Raw genomic sequence first — 14,105 nt, forward strand, 5'->3', positions numbered from 1 at the left:
CACAAAAACGTCTTGTCAGCGCTGCTGTGACGATTTTATCAGTAAAATAGTTTAACAACTTAAAAGCTACATGACATTTCCCACTAGGTAATAACGACGCTGTTCTTGGAGCAGATAAAATTACAGTTTTGCTATTAGACGCTGCTGCCAAACACTGTTGAGAAACACACAGATTCAGGTAATTCATACACGCTTAATCTCTCTCTCTCTCTCTAATAACTGCATTACTCTGCTATTAATGGCTTAAGCCTCCGTTACTAGCTCTAAAATGACATTTTGGAATGGAAAGGAGGCTTGAGATTAGATGCGTAAGAAATTATTCCTACAAACAAGATCGTTTTAAGGACAAAACCCTGACAAATGTCTTGAAATACATCATCTGAACAATGTTTTGAAGTATGGTAACTGTAGTATAAGCGGAATAATTGACTCGGGCCGTTGAACTATTAAAAAATAATGCACACCCGAGGTGGCAATGCATTATTTTATATCTCGGGTTTGCATTATGTTTCTAATAATTCAACAGCCTATCACCAATTATTCCTTACATAATAAATAAATAAATACATTTTACTTTAAAGGGGCATTCGGCAAATATTTCAGCTTAATAAAAACGTTTAGAAATTATTTGGATGGTTTAATAACCTGTTCTGGTGAGAATGGTGACTTTCCCCGCACCCCCCAGCGTTACTAGGCAGAAAACCAACCTTGCAACATGAGGATTAACGTCCCGGTAAGTTGGAAATAGGAAGTCTCGTGAGAAGCGAGAACGAGCGAGAAACACAAAGTGCTTTATGGCATTTCGACATAAACACACACGCCGCCCTCAATGTGTATGATGTATTACCCACCTCTGTAGACATGGCTCCACACAATAAAGTTGGCCGGCTCCGATAATAACAAATGCACATGAACAGCGGTAGAAAGCGGGAGGAGGGTGCCGCAAGTGAGTTTTTTTTATGACATTGTTGTGAAATATACGCCTCACAGCTGTAGGGGGAGCTCGTTGCGAAAACATGTGACAACAAAAGTGAAAATCAGCGAAGAAATAGCTAGAGTTGTCGAATGCCCCTTTGAAGACCATAAACATGCATTTTAACAAACATTCCACAACCATATCTATATACTTCCAATATAATAATAATTATAACAACAACAACAATATTAGTTATTATTTTTATAAATCACTATTATAATTAACGATTTTATTATAAATAAATAAAATAAATACATTCAGTAGTTAATTATAATTGCCACAGTTGTAACACTACTTAACTGTGTGTCAAGAAACTAAGATGTAGAACAACGATTAAACATCAGTCGGTTACCTTATGTTGGGGCCGTTCGGCCTTGATGGAAATTGCCATGAAACAGCCAGGAAAGACTCACTGATGGCTACTACCGACAGGGACGGCAGGCCTTTTGGGATTGCGGGTAAAGTAGTAACCAGTGTAGGAAGGCTTTCAGTGCATCCTCCGGCATGACCTCCCCCTCCTGAGCAGGCGAGGATAGTGATGCTGTATTTGGTGTAGGGCAGAAGGCTGGTGACGGTACGGTTGAGTACGGATGTATTGGTGTGCGTGATGTGTGGATCAGGCATGCGGATCTCGTACCGCTCAATTTCTCCATTGGGTATGAGTGGAGCGGTCCATGTAACCTGCAGTAAAACACGGGATACATTTGAACTTGTTAGTATCTGAAGAATTTGACATCACAGTGTAACAGTTCTTGTGGTCATGTAGTTATAAACTAAAATGGTTTCACAAGAGTGTCTGAGGCTCCAGAGAAGGGCCGGAGTCCAGTGCAACATCACAACACATCATCTCAGGCTTTTAGATCGATGAGTTTGTGGAACCGACGTCATGCGATGAAGCGAAGGCACCCTGACTTTGACCCAAGACAGAATATTCCTTTCATTACATTTAAAAAGGGCTCAGCCCGCGGAGATCATAATGAAATCCTAATGGAATTGCAGGAAACTGTGCTTGTTGCTGCATACTGTATCTGGTGCAGTATTTGGCGGACGCATTAAACATATTGCGCATGTCTGGGGGTGAAATTAAATGAAAGAAATGGTAGAAACGAGATGAAATTGTAGATTGGATAAATGTTATTGCTAGGATTATTTATGTAAAGAAAAGTTATAATAATGGAAATTGAAATGTAAGCAGAAGTGAAGGAAGGTTTAGAAAGTGCTTTTAGTCCAACCTAATTTTAAAAGTGCCCCTATTATGCCTTTTCAAATATTCCCTTTCATGCAGCGTGTAATATAGCTGTCTGTGAATGTAAACGGTCTGCAAAGTTGTAAAGTCGAAAGTGCGCGATAAAAAAAGTGATCGTATCCCAAAAGAAAGAATCGACTCTAAATGCATCCTTGCTGAATAAAAAGTATTTTTTCAAAACTTTTAAACATTAGTAAAAGGACGCACACAGTGCTTTCGAAAACATACACTGTCTGAGTAAGTGCTACATGTATATTTGAAAGTACATTCTATATAGTATAAAAATGGGTAGTATGAATGAAATTCGGACATTCTACATCCGCCATGTTGTTACTGTCACATGACCACCAGCGTCAGTTACGTCGCTTCACTGCCATTCATAAATCCTCTCCCATGGCTACATGGGATAGTAAAGTGTCCATCGAACGCGCACTCTAGAATCTCAGCGGAAGTAATAGGTCACCCGGGTACTGTATTGCCTACTGTTTTTTGAATACTTACTACTCTTTTGGGGTACTGTTTTTTTGTATACTATGTACAGTTATACTCTACTCTATAGAGAAGTATTTGATTTCGGATGCAGCTACAATTTCTTTGGTCCAAAACATTTTCTTCGATCCCAACACAGAGCCTGTAACAAATGGGTAGAAGAATGGGAAGTGGTCGAAAGTGGACCAGCTCAAAACGTTTTAGACTCCATTTACATCAGTATTTAGCATCGTCCACTTGTGATCTGATCGACCAAAACGCATCTTAATACCAGGTGTAAACAGGGCCAAAAAGTATTGATAAAAGTAGTTAAGTATAAATGCGTTATGTATTGTTATACTTATTAGGAATATCATGTCTGTTAGCTTAGCAAAATGCCAACGTTGTTGATGAGTCTCCTAAGCAGAGTGCAATTTGCTATGTAGCGCGTTAAATCAGATCCATGATAGTTAATATGTTGCCTTAGAAGTTAGTAGCTTCCTATGTAGGTAGTAGGTACCATGGCAGTTCATAGTTTTGGAAATTAACAAATGAATGGAAAGAGTTTATTCTCTGTATTCATTTTGAAGTAGTCTACATTTTTTGTAATTATTTTTTAAAAAAAGGTAAAAAGACCCCAAATGAATTCATCAACACTTGCTAACACAGAGTTTGCCATGAGCACCACGGAGACTGCTAGCATCTCAACAGGAATTCACTATAGCATATGCTAATGCAAACAGTTGTTTTTTTGGCTTTTACATGTAGAAGAGTTCTCATCCAGTTACACACAAATGCAGCAGTTTAACAAATTAATGAAATAATAATGGTATTACAATACACTAAACCTGGGGTTAGAGAAAAATGAATAATTCAAGCAAGTTTATGCAAATGCTGTCTTTGTTTGAAGTGGTAAGCATTTCTGTCCATGTTTCCTGGCACTAACACATAACAAATAACAAAGAGAGAAAGAGAGAAAGAGAGGGTGTATTTACACACAGCAGAATCTAAGCTGCAAAGCTTGTTTGGTTACATTAACGCCCCTTAAATCCAACTTGTAAACCAGCCAAAAGACTGCAAGCTACCTAGCCCTCTTGAGTATCATGTCTGTTGAATTACAGGGATGTCTACGCTGAGGGTTTCAGTTTGCTTTGAAACACTTAAATCTACTTTGCCAATGCGTTAATAAGGTCTTGCTTGCTTTACATTTCTTACCGACACTAAATAAACAAGAACAATATTTAAAACGTTAGGTGAACAAGGGCACATTCATGAGGGGTTCAAACAATAATCTGACAGTTTTAATTGGCTCTTCCTTAATAATCAGCTCAGGAATGACCTGGAAACCATGTGTATCAATGTTCTCATACCATGAGAGTGTCATTGGAATAATGATGGATGCTCTAGGTGTGGCATTAATGGGAAGAAATACAGTAGCTTCTCACTAACAATCACAACAAAGACCTCATTTGCACCTCATTGGTGAAAAGGCGGCATAAGACACGACAGCCTGCCGACAGGAGGGTGGGACAGGATTGATATGCACTTCACACACAAATAAATATGCACTCTCATCAGCATGTTTGGATTGTGGCACAAACCAAACATGTTCTTTTAAACTTTAAAAGCATTAAAAATAGCATTTTTTGATTATGTACACATATACACTACCGTTTTGTGGTAACGTAAGATTTTAAAAATGTTGTTGAAAGAAGTCTCTTATGCTCACCAAGGCTGCATTTAATTGATCAAAATCAAAGTAAAAACAGTAATATTGTGAAATATTATTACTTCATTGTGCTTTAATATATTTTAAAATATAAATAGTAATTTATATCTGTCATGCATATTTTCTTTTCAGAATAATTTAATTAACATTATTAATTTGAAAGAAAGATTTGGTTTCAACATGTCAGAAATTTTCTCTTATAATTTATGAAACTTTGTAATTGGACCTTAAATGTTACACAATAATCAGTATTTTTGTAAAATACTTGTAACATTTTTGTAAAATAATTTATGAAGTAAATAGTTTCACCTGTCGAATTGTGAATAAAAAAAAGTGAGTCGGTTGAGAATTCAGTAACGGCTCTGATCAATTCACTGACTGAGTGAAACTGATTCATACTGCACATTTTTAAGCAAGTTTGAGATTGTTTTATTAATATTTGACATATTATTTTCAATTATTATTGTACGTTTTTATTCTTTTCAACCATTTTAGCCCTTAAGTACAACGGAAACAAACTCTCTATATACCTGTACTGATACTGGATCCAAAACCAGCACGTGAGGCGGCTGCAGGCCTGCAGGTCTTGAAGGTCTGGTGGTCACTTTCTTCCACTCACTGCTATTGGATCCACCCAGCCTTGTGTGTGCCACAATGCGGTACTCGTAAGAGCTCCAGGGGCTGAGCGCGGCTGAGCTGTCAAGGTAAGTGAGAGTCTGGTTGGCCTGCAAGGTGGCCACAGTAGAGATTTGCTGTGTGCCAGTGGCTTTCCTCTCCACGGTGTAGCCGTCCAGCTCCCCGTTGACATGACGTGGTGGTGACCAGGACAAGACCACCGAGGTGGGTGTGTCGGAGTAAAGCTGCGGGGCTGGGACATCTTCTGGAGGGGCTGGAGGGGTGCGTATGGTGTGGGACTCAGCAGATTGAGCACAGCCGGCTGCTGTGCAGGCCTCCACCTGTATAGTGTACTGCTGATAGGGTGTAAGCTGAGAAACAGTGTGGCTGGTGCTGTTCCCTGGCACACTAGCAGTTAGTTGGTGATTTTGGTAGATATTATAATGGGTGATGATGCCGTTGGGCTGGGATGGAGGAGACCAGGAGACAGAAGCACTTCTAGGCTGGATGTCGGACAGTACAGGCGGGTCAACCGATCCAGGTCCTGAAGAAAGAAGACAGTAATAAGAACTATTCAATCTGTTGTGAAACAATAATTATTTTTGCAATAACATTTGTCGCCACTAGTGGTGAATAAAATACACATGCACAGGAAGTAGAAGTAAATAAAAAAACAAATCATTACTTTTCTTCTTTATAAAATATGATCTAAAATGTATGTATTGAAGTAATACAAAACCCTTAATTTATGGATAATTTTTTTGTAAAATGCAATAAAGAATCTGGGATTTGTTAATTATCTTGAACCTTTACTTAGCAGACAAATTTACAAAGAAAATATTTCCAATGACCAACTTAATTGTATTTTTTGATTTTTGAAATTTTGATTTTGATGGCTGCAACAGTCCAAAAAAGTTAGTTCAGAGGCAAAATAAAAGTGAAAAGATTATAGAGTATCTAATATCCATCTATGAATTATATTCACTAATAAGATTGCAATTAATTTAGCTTTTAAATGATTTGAACCAAAGGAATGATGAGTCTGGTTGATCTCCATGATCTAGAGAGAATCAGCTCCTCTAGAGAGACAGCACAGCATTGAGACTGACAGCACAAGGACATCGTCTGATTGGAGCAGCCTGATACTCTGGATTAAAATGTAGAACAGGCGGTTTGCAAATCAGCTCATTTGCCAAAGAGGACGTAGTCAGTCGCTGCATATCACAAGCAAATATGAAATTATATTTATGGATTTATTCGTTGGTGTTATGTGGCTATATCAGCCATGTGTGAGGCGAGCCTCTTAAGGGTCCGTAGTGAATTGAAGGAAATCACTTTAGTTTCCTGCCTGGTCATTTCTCTGAGTGGTTACAACAACAGCTGCCATGGCAGCACTAACATCAAGAACTCGTTCATGGATCTTCAGGCCCGGACAGCTCGGGTCATTTTCATAATCACACATTCACACGCACGCATGTGCCAAAACACATGTCAGCGTCCTGTTAGGGTTCTGTCACTTTGGTCTGTTTATTCTTGGTTTGGTGACAGAGCTCTGTCAATCCTTCTGTCTTGTTGTGAGTGTGCGGTTACGATTTCACTCGGCCCACGTACTCTCCTGTCTACGTGAGTCGTTTTGTGTGCGGAGTGTGGTGTTCAGATCCCGGCACTTCGGTCTAGATTGGTTTCGGTTCTGTGTCGGGATTATGACATTTATGCTCTGTATGTTTGTCTTCTGTTGTGAGCGGATGGAATGAGCATTTGCTCATTCTCCGTGTGCTCTGTCAGCGTGCGGTTTTGAGTTTGCTCAGGCTGTACGCTCTTTGTAAGTGTTTTCATCGGCCGCGTGCTTTCATGTTATGTTTTTTCTTGTGCTGTGTAGCATGCGGCTTGTGTTTTTCAGTGGATGCGTGCTTTCATGTTGTCATGTTTTGTGTAAACACGGCTTATGAGTGTTCTCATTAGCTGCATGTTCGTGTCTTATGTTTGAGCACATAGCTTGTGATTGTGTTCGCTGGCCATGTGCTCGTGTCTTTTTCAAGTTTGGTGTGATTGTCTACTATCTATTGTCTTAACCCCACCAATCTTGTTATCTGATTTTTGGTTCATTTGTCCCACCTGTTCTCCCTCTTTCCCTGCCTTGTTTGCTTCCTATTTATTCTCCTTGTGTTTTCAGTTCTGTGCTAGTTAGTCATCTAATGTTTCTTGTTGTACTCCTCGTGTCCTGCATTGCCAAACCTTGTCCTTCCTTGCCAGTCCTATTGCTGGTCTTTTTTCCCCCTACGGGCAAAGTTTTTGTTTGTTTTGTTTTATTTTTATGATTGATAAAGCCCATCTCTCTGCATCACTGAGTCCTCGCCTCACCCCTTCATCCAACCCTGACATCCTCATGCACTCCATCCCTTTCTCATGTCTGATGGTTTGTGCCAGTCTATCCTCAGCTATGACTGGTATGAAACAGACTAAAACACTCTTGTTTTGAACTTAATGTCAATGAAACAGAATATTAGTTGATTTTAAAGAAATCTTCACAAGACATGCTGTATACTTGCAAATCCAAAACCCTAAAGGGAAAGTCAACACCAAAATAGAAATTCTGTCATCCTTTACTCACCCTCATGTTCTATAACTTTGTAACTATACCTTTGATATTTTCAAGAACGTTGGAGTCTAAACAACATCGGACCCCATTGACTTTCATTGTATAGACCAGACAAGTTTGCAAGCAAGTTTTGTTTGTAGGCAAGTTTTGTTCTAGAGAGCCGCTGTCCTGCAGAGTTCAGCTCCAACCCTAAAAAAAACAAAACAAAAAAAATACCTCACCTGTGTATGCTAAACTCTGCAGGAAAGCGGCTCTTTAGGACCAAACTTGCCTACCCCTGGTATAGACAAAAAAAAAAAAAAATTGAGCTGATGCATTCTAAGCATCATGACAATGGCAAATGCAGCAAATTTCATTTAAACACAACTGAGGCCTATAAAACCTAAGATTACCTGAACACCTTTTGCTGATTTGCAAGCACTGGCATTTCCTTCAGGAAATGCAAATCGAGAAAATACTATTTTGATGATTTGTCTTTATTTGCTATGTGGAGCATTGCTATTGGGTTTCAGCATAATGCTGATCCAAAATGTCACATTGGTTTATTGCACTATTTGTGCTCATTCTGTGAGGCTCGATATATGGATGCAGATTTACATTACAGTAATTTCTTATACCATTTTCCTGACAGAACTGTTAAGAAATCCCAGAAAGAAATACAAAACTGAAGAATGATGAGTAAAAGAGTTTGAAAAGAAGAAAGCAGTTACAGGAGGAATATATGAGATGTGGTAATTGAAGTGAAGTTGTTTTGTTGAATTTTAAGTGTCTCCTGTCTGCACGGGAGCCTGGGCTGTCTGATTGATATTTGGGGCCCTATGAAAGCTCATTTGAAGGTAATGTTTTCCTCCTCCATTTACATCCCACGGTAGCACGGTAATGGCGTACCGGCAAGGGCGTGTGGATCAAGGTGACTGGCTCTCTCTCAGCCGTGCTGAGCTGCTGATGTCTCCCCACAGATGGCCCACTTTCCACCTCCCATCACCATCACCTCCCAACTGACTCACTATGTATAGAGGAGACATAACCGGCTACATGTACTCTTTCTCTCCCCAAAGCTCAGAGGCCACCACAACAAGCATCAAGGTAATGACTTAAAAAAAATAATAATAATGAAAAACAAAGAGATATGAGAGAGAGGAAGCACACAGATGGAGCAAATTCACTTCACAGTTGTACCACTTTAGCATGTTATTTAAGTGCAAAATCCTGCTACTTTATTCACTAACCACCTACAATTCCCTTAACCAGGTGCAAAATGCACTAAAACAGCTCTGCGATGTAAATTAGACTAATTTGTGTACACTACAGTTTAAACAATTTTTTTTTTAAAGAAATTAATACCTTTATTCAGCAAGGATGTAAAGACATGTATAACACTATATAAGAAATGCAGTTCCCTTTCAGTCGATAACGTCGGACGTAGTCGACGCGACTGAAATGGGATCACGCTAGGGAGCCTATCATCTTCGAGTACTATTGAACGAGCCAATGTAATTGGCGTGCGTGATTCGCATCACACACTCCGCCCCCGCGGCGCGGGTATAAATACGGAAGTGGATGCACGCACTAGTTGCCTTTCGCTTCGGAGCCGATCGTTTGATGTCTCTGAGAGTGCTGTTGTCTACAACGAGCGAGTGTGTCGGTGTTCTTCAGGAAGACTCTCCCAGTGCTGGTGTTCTACAGCGCGAGTGCAGCGGTGATCGCGAGCTTTGAGCTCTCAACTGCTGTTTTAACAGCAACAAATTTCTAAATGTTTGTGTGTGTTGATGGCTGGTTAGAGGGCGGAAAAGTGAGTGCTTCACTGTTTCAGTTCTCTGTTCAGTGTTGCCGCGGTCATTTCCCTGTGTGCTCCGGCACTGGTGACGGTCCTATTTTCTGAAAGAGCAACACGGGTGCGTTTGCGTCTTTTTCAAGATGTCATTCCGCCCGTGCGTTTCTGGGTGCGGTCGTTCCCTGTCTCTCTCTGATGGTCACAACTGTTGTGTCACGTGTTTGGCTTACAGCACGCTGAGACAGCTTTTGTGGACAGCTCATGTTTTCACTGTGGGAACATGACTGTCGCAGTGTTGAGGGCGAGACTCGCCTTCGTTCGCGGAGAGCGAGTCCCCATTACCATGCCCCACCCTCGGGTGCTGTGTGGGATGGGTGACCGGAGGATAGTGTTGGATGTCCCGCCCGGTAACCATTCCCTGTGGGCTCCTCACTCCTCCCTTCCACTGCAACCACTGGAGCCTCCTGTGTTGTCTGCTGGTCCATCTGTAATGGGTGGGCCAGCGGTTTCACTCGGGGCTCCCCTGGAGGACAGGACGCCGATTGCAGCATCAGAGGGTGAGCTGACTTCTGGAGATGATGACTCGGCTGCATTGTCTCCCTCCGGGAGTTCAATGTTGCCCGAGCCGGATCCAGAATTATCAGCTATGCTGAAACGGGCCGCCGAGGCTGCCGGGCTCGAGTGGAACCTCCACCGTGTCCCGTTCAGTCTCGGTTGGAATCTGGAGTTTGGTATCTTGGGGCGGGCCGCGCTGGTTCTCAGCTCGCCGCCCCAGTGCCTTTCTTTCCCGAAATGCATGGAGAGCTTATCAGGTGGTGAACAGCATCTTTCTCTGCCAGAAACTGCCTGAATAGCTTTTCCCCCTCATTACCCTTGATGGAGGAACGGTGAAGGGTTGCGAGGTGTCCCTCCATTGGAGCGGTCTGTCGACACAGGTGCACCTGTGTCCGGCGGCCGCTGCCTTTTGGGGGGATCCTCGTCTCCCCCCTAAGGCCTGTGAGTTTCGTCCGTTCCGACGGGCAGAGCTTACAAAGCCTGTGGGCAAGCCCCTTCCTCTTGCGTGCCATGGCATTGCTGCAGGCTAGGGCACCCATGGCATGCACGAGGGTAATCCAGACCGTGCGCTCATAGGTGAGCACCGCACTGCATCCGACCTCACCCTCCGGGGTACGGGTGTCGTAGCGTGCGTGATCGGTCTGGCGATGTCCACCTTGGTGGTCCAGTAGCGCCTTCGTTGGCTCAGCCTGGTTGGTATGGCGGATGCGGACAAGGTTCGGTTCCTGGTCTCCCCAATTTCCCAGGTTGGGCTGGTCGGCGACGCGGTGGAGAACTGCATCAAACAGTTCTCTGCCGCTCAAGCGCAGACGGAGGTCATCCGGCACATCCTGCCCCGGTGGCCAGCTGCTGCCTCCACCCGCCGCCGGTGGCAGCTCCTCCGCCTGCTCGTCGCCGTGGGCGTTCTCCGGCCGCCGCTCCTGCTGGGCCTCCGCAGCAGCCTCCACCCAGGCCTCAGCAGGGAGCCGGCCGCAGTAGAGACGCCCAGCCCGCTCCAGGCGCTGCCAAGCCAGGTGGCAAGCGACAGCGAAAGCATTCCGGAGCGGGCCGCCCAGGAATGGATGAGATGCTCTTGGAGTGGCACGATCACTCCCTCCCCCCGGGTGAGGGCCGGGTGGAGCCTTTGTTTGTGTGTGTGTCTGTTCCGCCGCTGGCTCCCTAAAAAAAAAAAAAAAAAAAAGCGGAGCAAGCGGTACCCACACTTCAAAGAGAGAGCAATTTCATCTGTTCCTGGGTCCCAAGAGGGCCAGTCTGGCGGGTGTGACCCTGTATAGCCTTACACCCCTCAGCTCCCCCTTGGTCGCCAGCAGGCAGCTTGGTGCGTTCGAGGACCCGGTCATCCGCCTTCTCACGCGCCCCCTGCCGCTTGTGGAGACAGGTAAGTGTTGCACAGCACACTAACACCACTCTCTCTACTTTGCTGCCCCACCTCAGGCTCGGCTACCCCGCTCAAGTCAGTGATAGTCATCACATTAGGTGTTGAGCAGACGTGCTCCTGAAAATTCAGTGATATTCATCACACCGAGTGTTGAGCAGTGCTCCTGACTTGTGCGTGCTTATCTTATCCTGCTGGCGAAGGATTTGATATAGCCGCTCCTCCAGCCGGTACGAAGGCCAGTTGTAAACTCGTTCTTCGTGCTACTAGGTGGTGGGTCGTGACCATCTTGGCCCAAGATTGGTCTGCAGCTTTGACCTGAAAGACATGTGCTTCAGATCTCTACCTCCCGCACCGCAGGCCATCCTGTGTGTTGCGTCTAAGGGTGGAGTATCAGTACAGTGTCCTTCCCCTCGAGTGCTCCAGAGCCCGTTGGGTCTTCAGGTCAACTGGAAGAGAGTAATCTCGCCCACGGGCTGAGTATCTCTTTTCTAGTTTTGGAGAGGTACTCGGTCCAACATGTCTCTCCAATGAGAATGTGTTCAGCTGGTGTTGAAGTGAGAAAGGGTCCCACTGAAAGAACTTTCAGAGGCTCCTGGGGTATATGGTAGTCGCAGCCTTTGGCTCCCTCCATATGTGACCGCTTCAGCGCTAGCTTCACGATCGAGTCCCGAGGTGACCGTGGCAGAGCAGCTCACCCTGTGTGACTATAGTTCATCCCGGTCTGCTGCCAAACCCTCTTCAACAGAGCGGCCATGTACAAAGGGCGTGTTTTAACGGGGGCCTGGGCGACCCCCGACTACACGGGCATTCGTGCCTCGAGTTGTTAGACATTGCGACCGTTGCGCAAGCTTCCCCTGCATGTCACAAACTCACCCGTCACCTCCTCCTTGGAGTCAGACGCTTCTGAGGGCGCCTTATTCCACTCCTCCCGCTTACTCAATCGTGCCGCCATCGAGCCTCACGACAGTTATAGCCAGGGCAAGTGGAGACTCCATCCCCTGGGTCCGGCTGGGTCATGACCATTCCGGGGCCGCTCAGTTGCCCCCCCGGTTTTATTTTTCCGCCAGTGTTTGGGTAAACCGAGCGGACTACCCTTGGACAAACACTGGGACTCAGCGGGCCCAGGGGCCCGCAGAAATGCGTTGAACCCCAGTGAGCCTTCTAAAAGTGACTGCGACTCATGGTCGCCTTGCGCCTGCAAGTCAGTGAAATCATCACTCTTCATGTTGAGCAGATTTGCTCCTGAAACTCAGTGAAGTTCATCGCACTCTGGTGTTGAGCAGCAATGCTCCTGTAGCTCAGTGAGTCCATCACAGGTAGCTCAGTGAATTCATCACACGCAGTGCTGAGCAGAAATGCTCCTGGTGCTCAGTGAAGTTCCTCGCACTCAAGTGTTGAGCAGAAATGCTCCTGAAGCTCAGTGAGTTTATCACACTCAGGTGTTGAGCAGTAATGCTCCTGAAGCTCAGTGAACTTGTCACACTCAAGTGCTGAGCAGAAATGCTCCTGTCGCTCAGTGAGGTTCTTCGTACTCAAGTGTTGAGCAGAAATGCTCCTGAAGCTCGGTGAGTTTATCACACTCAGGTGTTGAGCAGGAATGCTCCTGAAGCTCAGTGAACTTGTCACACCCAAGTGCTGAGCAGAAAATGCTCCTGAAGCCCAGTGATCTTCACATGTTGTGTTGAGCAATGCTCCTGTCTTTTGCGCCCGTCACTTGCACCTACGTGCCATGTCAGGAGAGGAACAGGTCTTCATAGTTGCCCCTTATTGGCCCAACTAGACCTGGTTCCCTTCAACAGCCTTCCTGACTTCCCCTGGAAACTCTTTCGGGGACGGGGCACGATGGCACACGCGTTCTTCCCCCGGAGATTCCGGGCGGTCTTACATCTGAACGCGGAGGTTCAGGTGGCTATCACAAGAACATGTGATAGTTACCATCACTTCTGCGAGCACCCCCTAGAATTGGGTAGCGTGCTTACGCCTTTAGAAGTGGAACCTAGTCGTTAAGTGCGTCTTCTCCCCTGAGGAGATCCTGAAAGCTTTCGATCACTTCAGTGCTCTCTTTCCTGCAAAATGGGTTGCAGTAGGCTGTTTTCCTAAATCACCCTCAAAATGATGTTGCCTCGGTGTTTAAACGACGCTCATCGTGTTGCAGAAGTATGCAGAAGCACGTTCTGATCGTCAGGTTCCTGAGGAGCAAGGTCTTGTAAATCCTTGTGTCCCTCTTTATCCTCTTGGGCCTTGTCCCTGGTGCGACTGCACTGCAGAGACCGCCCCTGAGCCACTGCAGGTAGTGAGTTAAAAATTCTGTTATATCAGTTCTCCTGCTCGCGTGGTCTCTACTAGAGGGTAGGGACTTGCTCGCTTTCGGTCAACGTATTGTGCCTGGAGTCTGGGCCGGCTAACTCTCACAAGCTGAGACCCCGGCTCGGATTGTGCCCAAGGTTCCTACCTCTCCCGTAGTAGGAGCAGGTGGTGAGCCTGCAAGCGCTGCCCTGGAGGAGGCAGATCCAGCCCTGGCTTCTCTGTCCGTTCGCTTGGACGTGTACAGAATGCAAGTCATAGACCTCAGACCAGCTCTTCAAATATCTGTTGGAATTCAGCAGAGAGGGAAGGCTGTTTCCATGCAAAGTTGCACTTAGTGCTTGCCTTCATTTCGGCAAAGATCCGAGATGCAACATGTCCACTTAGGTGTTGAGCTCCTCTATGATGAGTGTAAAGTGCTCCGCCTGGGCGTTGACGATATACTTTGCTAAACAGATTCT

The 14,105-nt window shown here is 45.1% G+C and overlaps 1 protein-coding gene across 2 annotated transcripts in view; it reads right to left on the bottom strand.

Annotated features, from left to right (window-relative positions):
- ush2a (Usher syndrome 2A (autosomal recessive, mild)) overlaps nucleotides 1-14,105 on the bottom strand; it is a 238,385-nt gene that overhangs the window by 81,878 nt on the left and 142,402 nt on the right. For both annotated transcript variants that reach the window (XM_077239789.1, XM_077239790.1), the window contains exons 41-42: nucleotides 4,950-5,578; nucleotides 1,329-1,657 (exon numbers count right to left, since the gene is read on the bottom strand). In XM_077239789.1, coding sequence (XP_077095904.1) covers nucleotides 1,329-1,657; nucleotides 4,950-5,578 — 958 coding nt within the window. The remainder of the gene's footprint in view (nucleotides 1-1,328; nucleotides 1,658-4,949; nucleotides 5,579-14,105) is intronic.

Source organism: Siphateles boraxobius, unplaced genomic scaffold, assembly GCF_051911475.1.
Source record: "Siphateles boraxobius isolate OS27281-9 unplaced genomic scaffold, OSU_SipBor_1 22, whole genome shotgun sequence".
Taxonomy (NCBI): domain Eukaryota; kingdom Metazoa; phylum Chordata; class Actinopteri; order Cypriniformes; family Leuciscidae; genus Siphateles; species Siphateles boraxobius.